This window comes from Cervus elaphus, chromosome 4 (assembly GCF_910594005.1).
Source record: "Cervus elaphus chromosome 4, mCerEla1.1, whole genome shotgun sequence".
Classification (NCBI taxonomy): domain Eukaryota; kingdom Metazoa; phylum Chordata; class Mammalia; order Artiodactyla; family Cervidae; genus Cervus; species Cervus elaphus.
The window spans coordinates 17,538,629-17,558,520 of NC_057818.1; the positions used below are offsets into that span (position 1 = coordinate 17,538,629).

Below are 19,892 nucleotides of genomic sequence, written 5' to 3' on the forward strand. Positions count from 1 at the left end.
TGAGCCATTCAGTGTTGGGCCACCCAAGTTGGATAAGTCATGGTAAAGAGTTCTGACAAAATGTCATCCAATGGAGAAGGGAATGGCAGACCACTTCAGCATTCTTGCTTTGAGAACCCAATGAACAGTATGAAAAGGCAAAGAGATATGACACTGAAAGATGAACTCTCCAGGTCAGTAGGTGGCCAATATGCTACTGGAGAAGAGGGAAGAAATAACTCCAGAAGGAATGAAGAGGCTGAGCCAAAGTGCAGAGTGCACAGTTGTGGATGTGTCTGGTTGTGAAAGTACAGTCTAATGCCATGTGAAGTGAAGTGAAAGTTGCTCAGTCATGTCCATCTCTTTGCGACCCTATGGACTCTATAGTCCTTGGAATTCTCCAGGCCAGAATACTGGAGTGGCTAGTCATTCCCTTCTCCAGGGTATCTTCCCAACCTGGAATAGAACCCAGATCTCCCACATTGCAGCCAGATTCTTTACCAACTGAGCCACCAGGGAAGCCCAAGAATACTGGAGTGGGTAGCCTATTCCTTCTCCAGCAGATCTTCCCGACCCAGGAATCAAACTGGGGTCTCCTGCATGGCAGGCATATTCTTTACCAGCTGAGCTACTAGGGAAGTAAAGTCTGATGCCATAAAGAATAATACTGCATACGAACCTGGAACGTTAGGTCCGTGAATCAAGGTAAATTGGAACTGGTCAAACAGGAGATGGCAGGAGTGAACATTGACATTTTAGGAATCAGTGAACTAAATTGGACCAGAATGGGTGAATTTAATTAAGAGGACAATTATATCTACTACTGTGGGCAATAATCCCTTGAAAGAAGTGGAGTAGCCCTCATAGTCAACAGAAGAGTCCAAAATGCAGTACTTGGGTGCAATCTCAAAAATGACAGAATAATCTCTGTTAATTTCCAAGGCAAACCATTCAGTATCACAGTAATCCAAGTCTATGCCCCAACCACTAATGCTGAAGAAGCTGAAGTTAAACAATTCTATGAAGGACCTATAAGACTTGTAGAATTAACACCAAAAAAAAAGATGTCCTTTTCATCATAAGGGACTGGATTGCAGAAGTAGGCAGTCAAGAGATACCTGGAATAACAGACAAGTTTGGTCTTGAAGTAGAAAATGAAGCAGAGCAAAAGCTAACAGAGTTTTGCCAAGAGACCACACTGGTCATAGCAAACACCCTCTTTCAACAACACAAGAGACTATTCTACACATGGACATCACTACATGGTCAATAGTGAAATCAGAGTGATTATATTCTTTGCAGCCAAAGGTGGAGAAGCTCTATACAGTCAGCAAAAACAAGACAGGGAGCTGGCTGTGGCTCAGATCATGAACTCCTTATTGCAAAATTCAGACTGAAACTGAAGAAAGTAGGGAAAACCACTAGGCCATTCAGGTATGACCCAAATCAAGTCCCGTAAGTTATACAGTGGAAGTGACAAATAGATTCAAGGGATTAGACCTTATAGAGTGCCTGAAGAACTATGGATGGAGGTTCCTAACATTGTATAGGAGGTGTTGGATCAAAACCATCCCCAAGAAAAAGAAATGCAAAAAGGCAAAATGGTTGTCTGAGGAGGCCTTACACATAGATGAGAAAAGAAGAGAAGCGAAAGGCAAAGGAGAAAAGGAAAGATATACCCATCTAAATGCAGGGTTCCAAAAAATAGCAAGGAGAGGTAAGAAAGCCTTCCTGAGTGAACAGTGCAAAGCAATAGAGGAAAACAATAGAATGGGAAAGAGTAGAGATCTCTTCAGAAAAATTAGAGATACCAAGGGAACATTTCATGCAAAGAGGGCACAATAAAGGACAGAAGCAGTATGAACCTAACAGAAGTAGAAGAGATTAAGAAGAGCTGGTAAGAACACACAGAAGAACTATACAAAAAAGATCTTCATGACCCACATAACCACAATGATGTGATCACTCACCTAGAGCCAGACGTCTTGGAGTGCGAAGTCAAGTGGGCCTTAGGAAGCATCACTACGAACAAAGCTAGTGGATGTGATGGAATTCCAGCTGAGCTATTTCAAATCCTAAAAGATGATGCTGTGCACTCAGTATGCCAGCAAATTTAGAAAACTCAGCAACAGGACTGGTAAAGGTCAGTTTTCATTCCAATCCTGAAGAAAGACAATGCCAAAGAATGTTCAAACAACTGCACTCATCTCACATGTTAGCAAAGTAATGCTCAAAATTCTCTAAGCCAGGCTTCAACAGTAAGTGAACCGAGCACTTCCAGATGTTCAAACTGGTTTTAGAAAAGGCGGAGGAACCAGAGATCAAATTGCCAACATCCGCTGGATCATAGAAAAAGCAAGGGAATTCCAGAAAAACATTTACTACTGCTTCATTGTGTATGCTAAAGCCTTTGTGTGGCTCACAACAGACTGTGGAAAATTCTATAAGAGATGGGAATACCAGACCACCTTACCTGCATCCTGAGAAACCTGTATGCAGGTCAAGGAGCAACAGTTAGAACCAGACATGGAACAACGGACTGGTCCCAAATTAGGAAAGGAGTACGTCAAGGTTCTATATTGTCACCATGATTATTTAATTTATATGCAGAGCACATCATATGAAATGCTGAGCTGGATGAAGTACAAGCTGGAATCAAGATTGCCAGGCGAAATGTCAATAACCTCAGATATGCAAATAACATCACCCTTATGGCAGAAAGCACAAAGGATCTAAAGAACCTCCTGATGAAAGTGAAAGAGGAGAGTGAAAAAATGGCTTAAAACTCAACATTCAAAAAACAAAGATCGTGCATCCGGTCCCATCACTTCATGGCAAATAGATGGGGAAACAATGGAAACAGTGACTATTTTCTTGGTCTCCAAAATCACTGTAGATGGTGACTGCAGCCATGAAATTAAAAGACGCTTGCTCCTTGGAAGAAAAGCTATGACCAACCTAGACAGCATGTTAAAAATCAGAGACATTACTCTGCCAGCAAAGGTCCATATAGTCAAAGCTATGGTTTTTCCAGTAGTCATGTATGGATGTGAGGGTTGAAGCATAACAAAGGCTGAGTGCCGAAGAATTGATGCTTTTGAACTGTGGTGTTGGAGAAGACTCCTGAGAGTCCCTTGGACTGCAAGGGGATGAAACTAGTCAATCCTCAAGGAAATTAGTCCTGAATATTAATTGGAAGGACTGATACTGAAACTGAATTGAAGCTCCAGTACTTTTGCCACCTGATGCAAAGAGCCAACTCATTAGAAAAGACCCTTATGCTGGGAAAGACTGAAGGCAGGAAGAGAAGAGGACGACAGAAGATGAGAAGGTTCAACGGCATCACTAACTAAACGGACATGAGTTTGAACCAGCTCCACGAGAGCCTGGTGTGCTGCAATCCATGGGGTCACAAAGAGTCATACATGACTGAGTGAATGAACAACAAATCATGTAATGTATGGCCTTTACTGCAAACTTTTTTCATTTATCCTGTTTTCAAGTTTCATCCATGTAGTAACACTTTTTCTCCACCCCCTTCCCCACCTCTTTTTGCCCGTGCCATGTGATGCAGGATCTTAGTTCCCAGACCAGGGATGAAACCCGTGCCCCCTGAAGTGGAAGTGCAAAGTCCTAACTATTGGACCACCAGGGAATTCCCACAATTTGTTCTTTTATGGCAGAATAACATTCCAATGTATGGGTAGACCGCTTTTGATGTATCCATTCATCAACTGATGGTCATTTGGGTTGTTTATACTTTTGGCTATTGTGAATAATGCTGCTATAAAATTTCATGAATGAGTTATTGTTTGACATATGTTTTCATCTCCCTTTCATTTCCTACCCCGATTCCTAGGGGTAGAATTACTGAGTCATATAGTAACTCTATTTTTAACATTTGGAGCACTCCTAAACTATTTTGCAAAGTAGGTATACCATTTTGGCTTGCAACCAGCAGTGTATAAGGGTTCTAATTTCTCTGGGTCCTCCCCAACCCTTATTCTTGTCTCTTTTTTTGGTGTTAGTTGTCCTAATGGGTATGAGGTATTACCTCATTGTGGTGTTGATAAGCATTTCCCCAGTGACTAATATCTTCAGAGCATCTTTTCGTATGTTTACTTGTAAATCTTCTTTGGAGAGATGTCTATTCAGATACTGTAGCCATTTTAAAATTAGGTTATTTGTCTTTTTATTGTTAAGTTGTAAGGGTTCTTTGTATGTTCAAAATACAGGTCACTTACAAGTTATGTGGTTTTCAGATGTTTTCTCCCATTCTTTGGGCTGTCTTTTTACTTTCTTGATGGTATTCTTTGAGACACAACAGCTTACAATTTTGACAAAGTCCAGTTTATCTCATTTTTCCTTTGTTACATATGTTTTGATGTAATTTTATCTAATACAAAGTCACAAAGATTTACTCATATTTTTTTTCTAACCATTTTCTACTTTTAGCTCTTACTTTTAACTTTTTAATCTAATTTGCCTTTATTTTTGTAGTTTGTGTAAAGAGGTCCAATTTCATTCTTTTGCTTTTGTATATTCCCTTTCCTAGTACTTTGTGTGGGGGACAAAACTATTCTTTCCCTACTGAATTGTTTTGGCCCCCTTGTCAAAAATTAGTTGACTGTAATATAAGGGTTTATTTCTGGACTCTTGTCTAGTCCACTGATCTCTTATCTTTATGGCAGTACCACATTGTTTTAATTACTGTAGCTTCTACCTTTCATTCTGGATGCCTTTTGTTTCCTTTTCTTGCCTTATTTCTGTGACTAGAACTTCCAGTATAAAGTTGAATAGAAGTGGCAAGAGCAGACATCATTGTCTTGATTCCTGATCTTTGGGGCAAAGCATTCTTTTACCATTGAGTATGACACTAGTGATGGGATTTTTCATAGATGCCTTTTTATGAGGTTGAGGAAGTTCCTGTCTATCCCTAGTTTGCTGAGTGCTTTTTACCATGATGAAAGGATGTTGAATTTTGTCAAGTATTTTCTGTGTCTACTGAGATTGTCATGTAGTTTTTTATCCTTTGTTCAGGTGATATGGGGAGTTGCAATAACTGATTTAGGGATGTTAAGCCATTCTTAGATTTGTAGGGTAAGTCCCATTTGGTCATGGTATGTAATAATTTTTGTATGTTATTGGGTTTGATTTGCTAGTGTTTTTGTTGAGTAGTTTTGTGTCTATATTCAGAAAAGATTTTGATTTGTGATTTTCTTTCCTTGTGGTGTCTTTGATTTCTGTTTTAGGGTAATACTGGCCTCTTAAAATGAGTTGGAAAGTGTCCCTCTACTGGTTTTTGTAAAATTTTATGAAAGATTGGTTTTAATTCTTCTAACTGTTCAGTAGAATTCATCAGTGAAGTCACATGATCCTGGACGTTTTTTGTGTGAAGAGTTTCAGTCACTAGTTGTTATACATCTGTTCATATTTTCTTTTCCCCCTTGAATCAGTTTTGGTAGTGTGTGCATTTCTAGGAATTTGCCCATGTCATCTAGGTTGGCATACATTTTTTTGAGAATATTCTCTTGGAATCCTTAAGATCAGTAGTAATGTTCCTAGTTTCATTCCCGAGTAAGTAATTTAAGTCTTTTTTTTTTTTTTTTTCTTGGTTAGTCTATCTAAAGGTTTGTCAACTTTTGCGTTTTTCAAGAATCTGTTTGGTTTCATTTATACTATACTCCTCTTGCGTGCTTTTGCTTAGTTAGCTCTTTTTCGTCTGTTGTCTTAATATGAAATATCACTTATTGACTTGAGAGTCTTCTGTTTTAATATATACATTTATAGCTATGAATTCCCCTTTGAGCATTGCTTTACCTAAATCCCCTAAAGTTTGTATGTTGTGTCTTCTTTTTCAATCATCATCAGAGAGTACATTAGGAAGTATTTCCTAATTTCTCTTTTCTTTTCCAACCCATTGGTTATTTAGGAATGTATGGTTTAATTTTAGTTTGTGAATTTCTGAGACTTCTTTCTGTTATTGATTTCTAATTTTATTCTCTTGTGGTTGAAGTATATACTTTGTATGATTTAAATCCTGTTATATTTACTGAAGCTTATTTTATGGTCTGGTATGTGAAAGATGTTGCTTGCATATTGAGAAGGATATATATTCTGCTCTTGTTTAATGGAGTGTTCTATAAACACCTGTTAGGTCTAGTTGGTTTACAGTGTTGTGTAGATACATTATTGATCTAGTCATTTCCCTTCTTTTTTTTCAGCTGATGAATTAATTAGTCCTAAAGATATTGATCCTGTTCAGCGTTTTGTCCCACTACAGAATCAACGAAATGTGAGCATGAGGTTTTCCAATCAGGTAAAGAGATTTTATTTCATGATTTAGACTCATCCAGACATTTAAAGGTTAATTAAAGAATAAATTTTATTCTAAATGGGTTTTTATTGTTCCTTTTGAGAGCAAGGCGTTTCTCTGTTCTGGTTAGTTAAGATTTACTTGTGATAAAGGTTATTTGTTGATAAGAAAGTATGAGTCGGATGTGTCTGACAAAATGCCTCACAGGTAAACATTTTCACCTTCACAGTGGTTGACTTTAAGGTATCAAATGTCTGAGAAGATTTATGTGTGGGCAGCATTCGGACAGATGAGATGGCACTGTTACATGAATGGCCCCCCACCCCGTGCTCGTGTCTCTGTGATAGGACTAAGTGAGGGACAGAGCTGATCTTAGTACTTGGTGACATGTCAGGGAAAGGAATAGTTAATTTTTTTTTCTTTTTAACATTTAATAGCTATAGATTCAGACTGTGTTGTGTCAACAAAATAAGTGTTTGCAGGATCAGCAAGATTGATGTTGACTTGAGCATACCCTCAAGTATTAAATGATACCAGTAATGAGGACTGTTAAATTGAAAATGTTGTGTGGATTGTTGAAACTGCCTGAGGAGAAAGGGAATGAACCTGAGTATGTGCCTGGGATTCCAAGTAGTTAAAATGTATTTAATAAGAATAGCATCATCAGTAACAGGAAATATGCTTACAAAATAAGCATTATAAAATGCTCCTTTTACTTTAAAAATATATGTATAATACATAAACACGCACATATAAATGCTTGTTTTAATGAGAGAAAGGGAAAGCTAGCCAGCCTCATTAGTAGGTTCTATCACACTATTTCTCTGCTTCTTTTGCTGGTCCTCAACAAAACATCTAGTTACTATGAGTGGTTTATGGATGAAAAACTTTGTGAGAGACTTTTAAGTAAATGTTAAGATATTCTCAGGAACATAAAGATGCCTGTGTTAATGTGTGATAGAGATTTTATGCTGGTCTATTAGTTCCCATATAAGGAAGAGATTTAGCCTTTGTCTTTATTTACCACTCGTCTCACTGCAGTACAAGTGTACATTCTGGACATATTTGAGACATGCAATTTACCTGAAGAAATGGGAAAGTGGGAATGTATTTTACTTCATATTGCCTAGTGCTGTGACTCTGAGCCATTTTAAGACTAGTATGTCTCATTTACATAGTGTGTATGACCCACTTCTAGGGTGATGAAATCTCAAGTTCTTTTTTAGAATATAAAGTGACCTGTTGGTCACAGATTGAGGTATGGGGGCAGAAACCAGATTACATCAAAGCATACAGCTAACATAATGAATAGTTAAAATATTTACTACGTGCTTGCCACATATGAGGGCTGTGGGTTATGTATAATTTTTTACATACAATATACTTGCAACTGTCTCTCCCATTCAAGAAGTTAGGGTACACGTGAGTGAGAGTGAATCTTATAGAGCATTTACTCTAGGTGTACTTTTTATATGGAAATCATTTATGCCTCCCATGTGGAGCTACATCCTATCTAAGAGCCTTGTTCTAGGGCCAGGACAGAGGCTTCTCTCTTGCAGCCGAGTGGGGATTATATCTGTGCAGCGTTCTATAGTTTCTGACAGGGAGATCATAGGAAGGGCTGGCAGCAGAAAATTGGTGGGAGGTGTTATTGCTTTACGCTACTAGGAGCTTGGTTGTAGTAGTATATAAAATAGTGAGGTGCCTTTGCCACTTTCTCAGCTGTTTAAGCAATACCCAAGACATAGCATGCTCATATACATTGTTGGGACTAGCTGGCTTGGCTTGATGAAATATGAAAGTCAGACATGGCTCTCTACCTGAAATGCTGGCGTCAGTGGCCTTTCAATCATAATTGACTAAGTCAGATCCCGGAATTAACTGATCTGGGGGAATTGATCTTGCCAAATGTCAGAAACATATGTAGAGTAGTAAAGTTCAGGCATTTCTCAGAAACAAGAGACATCTCCTGGCAACCCACTCCAGTATTCTTGCTTAGGAAATCCCATGGACATAGGAGTCTGGTGGGCTACAGTCCATGGGATCACAAAAGAGTCAGAGTCAGACATGACTAAAACAACCCAAATGGTTAAACAACAGGTGAATGGTTAAAGAAATATTATATATCCATACAACAAAATACTAATCAGAAACAAAAAATTGTGAACTACTTATTTAAGTAATATGGTTAAATCATCTCCTAGACACAAGAGTACATACTCCATGATTACATTTATGGGAAGTACTAGAACAAGCAACACTACACTTAGATATTAAAAGTCAGAAGAGTGGTTATCTTCCAATGGGGAAGGGGAGTGGCTGACTGAAAAGAAGTATAACGAACCTTTCTAGGGTAGTGGAAGTATTCTAACCATTGATCTGGGTGGTGGTTATAGAGGTATATATATGTGTCAAAACTTATCCAACAATACACTTAACATCTGTGCCTTTACTATATGTAAATTATATACCAATAAAAAGTCTGTTTAATTCTTTATATTAAATATCTGTTAATAAAGTAGAAGTATTACAAGGGCTTAAAATGCCTCTTCTCCAGAGTATCTAAGAAGTGTTCCACCTCATGAAAAGCAGAGATATAAAAAAAGCTAGAGTTTCTCCTGTACAGTTTGAATCCAGTGTTTTGATTTCATTTTAAATGATTAAATCTTATGTAGTTAAATTTCCCTTAAAGAGCCTCCAAGAGATCATTCTCCATTTTCTGGTTTAAAAAATTAAATCTTGGGAAATCTTATTAAAAAAGAGAGAGAGAGACATCTCCGACTTCAGTGGAAGCTGTGTTAGGGGTCCTCATGACCAGTCTTTGCCCCAGTGATTCACTGGAAGGACTGTCAGGAGTCAGAAGCTGTTACACTTACAGTTTATTATTAGGTTGGTGAAAAAATAATTGCAGTTTTGGACTGTGAATTTTAAATCATTACACCTGGGCTCAAATACATCTTTGTTAATCAAAATAGGGACCATTATAATCAACACATTTTTGCCAGTGAGAGATAAGTTTGTCTATTCTTGTAGCATAAAAATCTGTGCTTCAGGATTCGACAAACTCTTTCCAAGAGTTCTCCTTCCAAGACGTTGTTGAGATGCTTGAAGAAGTGGTCGTCAGTTGATGACAGGTCAGGTGAATATGGTGGATGTGACAAAACTTCTTAGCCGAGTTCATTCAAGTTTTGCAGCATTGGTTGTGCACTGTGCAGTCAGGCATTGTCGTGGAGAAGAATTGGACCCCTTCAGTTAACCAGTACTGGCTGCAGGCTTTGCAGTTTTTGTGCATCTCATCAATTTGCTGAGCATACTTCTCAGATGTACTGGTTTCACTGGGATTCAGAAAGCTATAGTGGATCAGATGGGCAGCAGACCACCAGACAGTGACCATGACCTTCTTTTGGTGCAAGTTTGGCTTTGGGAAGTGCTTTGGAGCTTCGTCTCAGTCCAATCACTGAGCTGGTTTTTGCTGGTTGTCATATAAAATCCGCTTTTCATTGCACATCACAAACTGATTGAAAAATGGTTCATTATTGTTGAACAGAATAAGAGAAGGCCATACTTCAACAATTTTTTTGATTTGATGTCAGCTCATGAGGCACCCCCACTTATTGAGGTTTTTAACTTTCCGATTTGCTTCAAATGCCAAATGACTGTAGAATGGTCAACGCTGGTCAATTTCTCCTACAGTTATAAGAGGATCAGCTTCAGTGATCCTCTCAATTTGTCATTGTGAACTTCTGATGCCTGGCCACTGTGGTCCTCATCTTTAAGGCTCTGATCACCTTTGCAAAACTTCTTGAACCTCCACTGCGTTGTACATTTGTTAGCAGTTGCTGTGAGTTGTGTCTACTGCTTTACAACCCCTCTTGAACTTGAATGAGAAAATCACTTGAATTTGCTTTTTGTCTAACATTATTTCCCTAGTCTAAAATAAATATAAAATAAGCTGAAAGTAATGACATTAACAAAAAAAAAGCAAGAAATGTACATTAAAATGATGTATAACATAACCACATTTATTTTAGAATGTATTCCAATATCAAATGGCAAATTTCAGTAATGCAAAATGACAATTACCGATAGCTTACTGTGAACGACGTTGATGTTGGATTCTTGATCTCCAAAGAAGAGGATTTAGCTTCAGGTCGGACATAGACATCAGAAGGGGGACAGAGAGCACCCCCTCACTAGTCTTAGCAAGGGAGCTATATACTTTTTCATTTGGTGATTAAGAATAAATCAGAAGAATGTCTCAAGGTTGTACCCACTCCCACAATTAAGATTTTAAGATAACAGGATTAGTCAGAAGGTTCTTAAGAGGGAGAAACATGTCCTTGAGCAGGATACATTGTTGTTATGTAATCATTGGTACAGAATTTAGGGAAAAACATACCCTTGAGCAAAATGAGTTGTTTTGCTGTGTAATCATCAGCTCTGGGCTTAAAGAACAAAATGTTTTATGTGACTAAGACAAGGAATGTAGAAAAAAAAAGTTTGTCCTTTTCTCCTCCTAGAGGGCCCGTACCCCCTTCCTCCTCCTCTTTGGGGACCCTGGACTCCTTATCAACCTACCTAAGAATGAACTCTTTCATTACTTTTGCACCAACCTAATACAACAAAAAAAAGGATAGAATGGATAAAATTAGTGAAGACACACAAGTCAAGTCTGAGAAAACCAGGCACAAGCTTCCAAATGGTCTCTCCCAGTGGAGTCATGTGAGACATAGTTACCAAGGGAGGATGTGTGACAACATATGCAAAGTATTACAGACCAGGAAATCTTGCTCAGACTTGAGTGTCGAGGGTTTTTATTTTAGGGATCAGTCATATAAGCTTGTAGCACCTGTATGATTGCCTTCAGTTATTTAAGCTCTAGTTACCCCTCAGAGAAGAAGCAGATATTCGCTGTAAATCACAGTATTACCATTAACTATCTAGACAAACTGGTACAGTATGGCCCAAGGCCTTTGGCATGCAAAAACTCTCTTCTCTGACAGAAACTTATAAGAAGCCAGAAAACTCATCCTGAAAGCATGCCTTTCTTGGGAACTTTCAGGATTTAGACAACCCAGGCCTTCTGGACCAGCTTATTCCTTCACAGGAGGTTATGGCAGAAGGAAATTTTCCAGAATCCAGAGAGCAGGGAGTATGCTAGAACTTTAGAAAGGTCCCTCCTTCAAGTATATGTGGGACTATTGGCACATTATAAATCCAAAACATTGAGGAGTGAATTGAGAGCTGTTGATTTTATTAACATTACTCTTAGCAAATTAATTTGAGGAAAAGAGAATTGCTTTTGTAGCTGGGATTAAAATTGAGGTTGGGAAACTGTGGTATCATTTGGGTTGAACCTCCTCATTGCTCACCCACTAGTTAGAAATTGCTGTTTTCTCTTGATGTTACTTGAAGAATAAAATACCATTATATAAATAAAGTTTTTTTGTTGTTCAATTGCCAAGTCATGTCCAACTCTTTGTGACCCCATGGAATGCAGCCTGTCAGGGTTCCCTTTCCCTTACCATCTCCTGGAGTTTGTTCAAATTCATGTCCATTCAATCAGTGATGCCGTCCAACCATCTCATTCTCTATTGCCCTCTTCTCCTCCTGCCTTCAATCTTTCCCAGCATCAGCATTTTTTCAGTGAGTTGGCTCTTCACATCTGGTGGCCAAAGTATTGGAGCTTCAGCATCAGTCCTTCCAATAAGTATTCAGAGTTGATTTCCTTAGGATTGACTGGTTTCATCTTCTTGCTGTCCAAGGGACTCTTAAGAGTCTTCTTCAGCACCACAGTTCAAATGCATCAATTCTTCAGTGCTCTACCTTCTTTATGGTCCAGCTCTCACATCTGTACATGACTACTGGAAAGACCATAGCCTTGACTATATGGACCTTTGTCAGCAAAGTGGTGTCTTTGCTTTTTAATGTGCTGTCTAGGTTTGTCATATCTTCCCTGCCAAGAAGCAATCACCTTTTAATTTCATGGCTTCAGTCACCATCTGCAGTGATTTTAGAGCCCAAGAAGAGGAATTCTATCACTGCTTCCACCTTTTTCTCTTCTATTTGCCATGAATGGGTCCAGGTGCGATGATCTTAGTTTTTGTTTGAGTTTTAAGCCGACTTTTCACTCTCCTCTTTCACCCTCACCAAGAGGCTCTTTAGTTCCTCTTCACTTTCTGCCGTTAAAGTGGTATCATCAGCATATCTGAGATTGTTGATATTTCTTCCAGCAATCTTAATTCCAGCTTTAGAGGAGCAGAAAAAAGCATTGTGAACAGTAGCAGATACACTTAATGGTATTGTGAGATTTTGACCAAAAGAAAACATAACAAGAAAAGCTTTGCAGACTTTATAAGTTCCTGGAGATCAGAGGCCATGTTTTATTCATTTCTGTAGCTTCAGTATCTGTCATAGTACCCTGACACCTGGTATATAGGAAGTTCTCAGTGTTTAACTTGAATGTTTGTGTGTGCTTAAAGTTGTATGTGAGAGGAAGGTATGTCACGGGAAATAGTGGACTTATGCAAATATCTACATCTATTTCTTTAATCCTGACCTCTTTCCTGCTATCTAAACTTTAAGTTTTAACTACCTGGTGATCATCTCTTCACAGATCTAGTAGTAAAACTCACCATTTCCGGGTGTGTATTTAACTCCGACTCGTTGAGTTATATACATTGAATGTATATCTTTTTGTATGTCAATTGTATCTCAGTAAAGTAGTTAAAAAAAAAAAAAGAAACCCAACATTTATGATGCCAAATTTATCTTCTTTGTATTCATAGTCCCTGTCTTGGATCAGGACTGTCTTCTTGTGCCAGTAGCTCTTATTTTCAGGTGGTTATCATATTGGCTTTGCCTTCACAGAAGCATCTCCATTTGTTTCTTCATAATTATTCCCACTGCCGTGTATCACTCAGACCTCATTACTACTCAACGTCATGGTTTTAGTAATCTCTGTCTGTCTTTAATCTCTCTTCCTGTTTACTCTCTGTGCTTGAGAACACAGGATCTTATAAAGTTTGAGTTCATTTATCTCATTTCCTGAAAACCTTCCATGACACGCTGTTGCCTACAGGGTAGAGTCTAAATTCCATATCCTCACATAGTCACTTCATTTCCTTGTTTTTCACTTGTATCTTGCAATTTCTGCAAATGTCTCCCAACCATCCCTGTCCTGCAGTCCCAGCTGACTTGCTGATCTACTGTTCACCCACTCCCAGGCCTCCACTCTTGGAGCAACCTTCACCCTGAAACCCTGGCCTCTCACACAGAATCCTTTACAATCCAAGCCCTGTACAGTCTCTTCCCTTGCCCACATGTGAAAGTGACATAGATGCATTTTGTAAAAAGTGAACTAATACAGAAGATATCACCATGCAGTTGTGTTATGTTTGGGAATATTAACCAGTTCACAGTTTCCCCATTTCCAGAATTTTTTTTTTTAAAAACAAAACCAGATCGATTTTCACCTCTGACTCTAAATATCTGAACAATGTAAATATAACCCTTAGAAAAAGTCATGTGCTTATTTCAACTTCTACTGTTTCATTGCATTGTTCTTTCCTTTCTGAATGTCCCTACCTTCTTCTGTAATTCTCTTTCTGTTTGCACAGCTTTCTGTAGACATTATTTACGAGTAGGTCTTTTAGCAAATTCCTTAGTTTTCCTTTGTCTGATAATGTCTATTTCCCTTTCATTTCTGAAGGATACTTTCATTATATGCAGGATTCCTGATTGATGGTTGTCTTCTTTAATTCAGTAAGAATTATTGTGTACTTCCTCTGGCCTCCATAGTTTCAGTTGAGAAGTGAAATGAAGTGAAAGTCGCTCAGTCATGTCCAACTCTTTGCAACCCCATGGACTAGTCCATGAAATTCTCCAGGCCAGAATACTGGAGTGGGTAGCCTTTCCCTTCTCCAGGGAATCTTCCCAACCCAGGGATCGAACCCAGGTCTCCTGCATTGCAGGCGAATTCTTTACCAACTGAGCCACAAGGGAAGCTGTTGAGAAATCCCTTGCCAATTCAAATTTGTGTTCTTCTACAGATAATATTCCATTTCTCTTGGACTAAGTATACTTATGCCCCTGGGTGGAAGGCCAGGAAATAACTAACTCAGCTGATGCAGTTGTCATCAGCTCAGATGTATCAGCTCACTTGCTGGTTTCTAGGTGTGGATCAGGGGTTGGGTAGTTTTGTCACTGCTGTGAAGCTGCTTCTGTAGGCTGCTCAAAACTCCATGCTGGTGTACCAGTTGTGGAGAGAGGATTGGGATGGTCCTTGGAGCTTTACTGCTGCTATCATGGATGAATTGGACTGCCCACTAAAACCTAATTTGTGGAGCAGGGGTCATGACAGTTCACTGGGGCTTCTTTGCTGATGCTATTGGTCATACTGGCCCATCAAGTGCGCTGATTGTAAAGCAGAGATTAGGTGGGCCCACCAGGGCTTTGATGCTGCTGGTGAAGTCAAAATGGCCAACTGATAACCCTCAAGTAGAGGATCCAGAGTTGGATCTTCCCACTTGGTCACTGTTGGTCACAGAACAAGGACTGGTTCTTGTTTTCCAGTCCTTCAGACAGAGAGAAGACACTTTTATTGCTTTTGTGTTAATGTTTTTGGTCTCTGCTTGTTGGTTATTTCAGGGTGCGGGCCTGTCCAGTGCTCAGCCCAAAGTGTTTTGGATCTTAGGAATCTCACCACTTTGCCTTTCTTCAGGTCCTGAGGTTGGTTCTTAGCCAGCCAAGTCTGCTGCCTTCTTTCCAGCTCTCAGAGTTCTTGACTCATTATCCATTGGATTATATTCAGGGTAAATAATGAAAAGCTATATGAGTCTTGTTCCTTCTTACCCCTTTTTTCATGGATAATTTATCTTCGTAAGTCTTTCTGTGAATAAAAATTAGAGTTAAGATTTGTTCTGTTCCTTAGTCTTTTTCTGTAGAATAATTTTTAAAAAATATTTGCTATCATTTATAGAACAACAATTGAACACTTTTTTAATTATTTTATTTATTTATTTTTATTTTTGGCTGCACTGAGTCTTCATTGCTATGCACAGGCTCTCCCTAGCTGCAGCCAGTTGGCACTACTCTTCATTGCAGTTCACTGGCTTCTCATTGCGGAGGCTTCTGTTATTGTGGAGCACAGCTCTAGGGCGCGAGGGCTCAGTATTTGTGAATTGCAGGAGCTAGAGCACAGGCTCAGTAGCTGTGGCACACAGGCTTAGTTCCTCCATGGTGTGTGGGATCTTCCAGAACCAGGGATCGAGCACATGTCCCTTGCAATGGCAATGTCCCTTGCATTGGCAGGCTGATTTGTTACCACTGAACCACCAGGGATGTCCTGAACATTTATTTTTAATAAAAGCTTTATTGAGATAAAATTTACATTTTATATACTTCACTAATTTAAAGTGTACAATTCAATGGATTTTAGTATATACACAATAAATTTTAGAATATTTTCATGACTCCAGTCACTCTCCACTTTCTTCAACCTTCTCTCTCTCCCTATCCCAACCCTAGGCAACAGCGAATCTACTTTCTGTCTATATGGATTTTCCTATTCTGGGTATATCATGTCAGTTCAATTCAGTCCCTCAGTTGTGTCCGACTCTTTGTGACACCATGAATCACAGCACGCCAGACCTCCCTGTCCATCAACAACTCCCAGAATCCACCCAAACCCACGTCCATTTAGTCGGTGATGCCATCCAACCATCTCATCCTCTGTCGTCCCCTTCTCCTCCTGCCCTCAATCTTTCCCAGCATCAGGGTCTTTTCCAGTGGGTTAGCTCTTCGCATCAGGTGGCCAAAGTATTAGAGTTTCAGCTTCCACATCAGTCCTTCCAATGAATGCCCAGGACTCATCTCCTTTAGGATGGACTGGTTGGATCTCCTTGTAGTCCAAGGGACTCTCAAGAGTCTTCTCCAACATCACAGTTCAAAAGCATCAATTCTTCAGTGTTCAGCTTTCTTTATCATCCAACTCTCACATCCATACATGACCACTGGAAAAACCAGAGCCTTGACTAGATGGACCTTTGTTGGCAAAGTAATGTCTCTGCTTTTTAATATGCTGTCTAGGTTGGTCATAACTTTCCTTAAAGGAGTAAGCATCTTTTAATTTCATGGCTGCAGTCACCATCTGCAGTGATTTTGGAGCCCAGAAAAATAAAGTCAGCCACTGTTTCCACTGTTTCCCCATCTATTTGCCATGAAGTGATAGGACCGGATGCCATGATCTTAGTTTACTGAATGTTGAGCTTTAAGCCAACTTTTTCACTCTCTTCTTTCACTTTCATCAAGAGGCTCTTTGGTTCTTCTTCACTTTCTGCCATAAGGGTGGTGTCATCTGCATATCTGAGGTTATTGATATTTCTCCCAGCAATCGATTCCAGCTTGTGCTTCCTCCAGCCCAGCATTTCTCATGATGTACTCTGCATATAAGTTAAATAAGCAGGGTGACAATATACAGCCTTGACGTACTCCTTTTCCTATTTGGAACCAGTTGGTTGGTCCATGTCCAGTGCTAACTGTTGCTTCCTGACTTGCATACAGGTTTCTCAAGAGGCAGGTCAGGTGGTCTGGTATTACCATCTCTTACAGAATTTTCTACAATTTATTGTGATCCACACAGTCAAAGGCTTTGGCATAGTCAATAAAGCAGAAATAGATGTTTTTCTGGAACTCTCTTGCTTTTTCGATGATCCAGCAGATGTAGACAATTTGATCTCTGGTTCCTCTGCCTTTTCTAAAACCAGCTTGAACATCTGGAAGTTCACAGTTCACGTATTCCTGAAGCCTGGCTTGGAGAATTTTAAGCGTTACTTTACTAGCATGTGAGATGAGTGCAATTGTGTGGTAGTTTGAGCATTCTTTGGCATTGCCTTTCTTTGGGACTGGAATGAAAACTGACCTTTTTCAGTCCTGTGGCCACTGCTAAGTTTTCCAAATTTGCTGGCATATTGAGTGCAGCATTTCCACAGCATCATCTTTCAGGATTTGAAATAGCTCAGCTGGAATTCCATCACCTCCCCTAGCTTTGTTCATAGTGATGCTTCCTAAGGTATTCATTTAAATGATTTCATATAATGTGTGGTATTTTGTGACTGAGTTTTTTCACTCCACATAATGTATTCTAAGTTCATAGAAAATATTGTTATAGCATGTACAAGTATTTCAGTCCTTTCTGTGGCCAAATAACATTTCATTGTGTGTATTTACCACCCTTTACTTATCCATTCATCTGTTGATGAACATTTGGGTTGTTCCCACTTTCTGATTACTGCAACTAATGCTGCCATGAAATTTGGTACACAAAGTTGTGTGTGACTTGTTTTCATTTTTCTTGGTTATAACAGAATTGTTGAGTTCTTTGATAATTCTATGCTTAAGATTTTGAGAACTGCAGGCTGTTTTTCAAAGTGATTGCACCATTTTAAACTTCTACTGGCAGTGTATGAGGGCTCTAATTTCTCTACATTCTTGTCACAACTTATTGTTATCTTTTTTATTATAGTCTTCTAGTGTGTAAAATGTGGTTTTGATTTGCATTTCCCTAGTTACTCTAGTTACTAAAGCCGTTGAGCATCTTTTTATGTGTTTTTGGGGGAATGTGTATATGTATCTGTTTGGGCAAGTTTCTCAAGATATTGTGGTCATTTTAAAGTTGGGTTCTTTGTCTTTTTATTATTGTGTTGTAATATTTCTTTATGTGTTCTGCATATGAGTTCCTTTTATTATTTGCAAATATTTCCTCCCATTTGGTGAACTACTATTCCAGCTTCTTGATGGTGTCATTCAAAGCACAATTTCTACTTTGATAGTCTGATTTATGTTTTTTATTTTTTGGTTGCTATGCTTTTGGTATCATATATAAGAAACCATTGTCTAATCCAGGATCACAAAGATTTATGCCTGTGTTTTCTTCCAAGAATTCTATAGGTTTAGCTCTTATATTTAGACCTCTGATTCATTTTGAGTTAGTGGTAGGCATTCAACTCCATTCTTTGTATGAGGATATCCAGTTGTTAGAGCACCATTTGTTGAATTTCCTAACTGATCTTTTTCTTTTTTATTATTATGGTAAAACATGCATTGCATGGTATTCATCAATTTAACCAGTCATAAGTGTACAATTCAGTGGCATTAAATTTGCAATGTTGTGTAACCATCACTGCTATCTATACCCAAAACTTTTTCATCATCTCCAACGAAAACTCTGTACCCTTTAAACAATGACTCTCTCTACTCCCCTCCCTCTAGCTCCTGGTAACCTCTATTCTACTTTCTGTCTTTATGAATCTGTCTCTTCAAAATACCTCATATAAGTAGAACCATGCAATATTTGTCTTTCTATGTCTAGCGAATTTCTAGACGTAATACCCAAGGTAATTTTTGTGCTGTATTGATGTAGTGTTTTGCTTTCTTCCTGTTGTTTATTTTTCACATACCTGGTGATCCTCCTTTGTTCAGTTGTATATCAGGTGGTAGATGGTCTGATTATTCTCAGTGTATTAAGTGGTCTGCCCACCACCCCTCAATCCCAGTAGGAAGTGAGAAAGAGTTTTGTCTCTTGGGGTCTTGGTGGGGAGTAAACATGCCCCTAATCACCCTTGCCAAATGGGGCCAAGACTGGAAGCATTAACTCATCCCAGCCAGTTTGTTCAGTATATTAAGAGAACAAGTATTTGAGAGTTCACTGCCAATGTAGGGGACACAGGTTTGATCCCTGGTCCAGGAAGATCCCACATGCTGCAGAGCAGCTAAGCCTGTGCATTGCAACTATTGAGCCTGCCATGCTGCAACTACTAAAGCTCACATGTCTAGAAACCATGCTCCCCAACAAGGGAAGCCACTGCAATGAGAAACCCTCACACTACAATAGAGAGTAGCCTCCACTTGCCACAACTAGAGAAAGCCCATGTGCAGCAATGAAGATCCAATACAGCCAAAAATAAATAAATAAAAGATAATGTAAAATATTTAAAAAGAGAGAGAGGAACTTCATTTTATTACTGATGGTGGTTCTTGTGTGGGGCCTCAGGCTAGCCACTGTGGCCTTTAATCAGTTCTCTGTCGTGCCCTACTTCTCCCATCATCCCTCCATTATATCTGCAACCCAAGTGCCGCTCTGGAACACCTGTATTTGGTGGATCAGCTCCCATACCTCTGGCAGCTTTATGGTGATGCTCTAAGTGGTATAGTTTGGCAATACAGGCTTCCTGTGCTTGGCTTTCTTCATTAATGCACTTCTATTTGCCATTTTTTACACTAGAAATGTGCTGAAATGTCTTATTTTTCCCCCCTTTTCTCTTTATTGCTATGGCTTTAGTCTTTTATGTTTATTTTTAGCATCTATATGGTTATTTCTGTGGGGTCTGCAGAGGAATAAGAATTCAGTGTAAGTGCTCACACCACTGTCTAGAACTAGAAGCCTCACTTCCCATGCTAATTTCTCATTGTTTCTCTTACATATCTTTTTCTCCAGCCATACTTTGTGCTTCTTCAGATCTTGGCTGATGAACCTAACACTGGGATTTGAGCAGAGTAGTTGTTCATTGAACAGTTGTGATAGCCCCAAGTAGATGCA

The 19,892-nt window shown here is 39.1% G+C and overlaps 1 protein-coding gene across 4 annotated transcripts in view; it reads left to right on the forward strand.

Moving 5' to 3' along the window:
- The window catches only part of PHKB (phosphorylase kinase regulatory subunit beta), a 225,342-nt gene that overhangs the window by 130,892 nt on the left and 74,558 nt on the right, over nucleotides 1-19,892 (forward strand). For all 4 annotated transcript variants that reach the window (XM_043898383.1, XM_043898384.1, XM_043898385.1 and 1 more), the window contains one exon: nucleotides 6,204-6,298. In XM_043898383.1, the coding sequence (XP_043754318.1) occupies nucleotides 6,204-6,298 (95 nt within the window). The remainder of the gene's footprint in view (nucleotides 1-6,203; nucleotides 6,299-19,892) is intronic.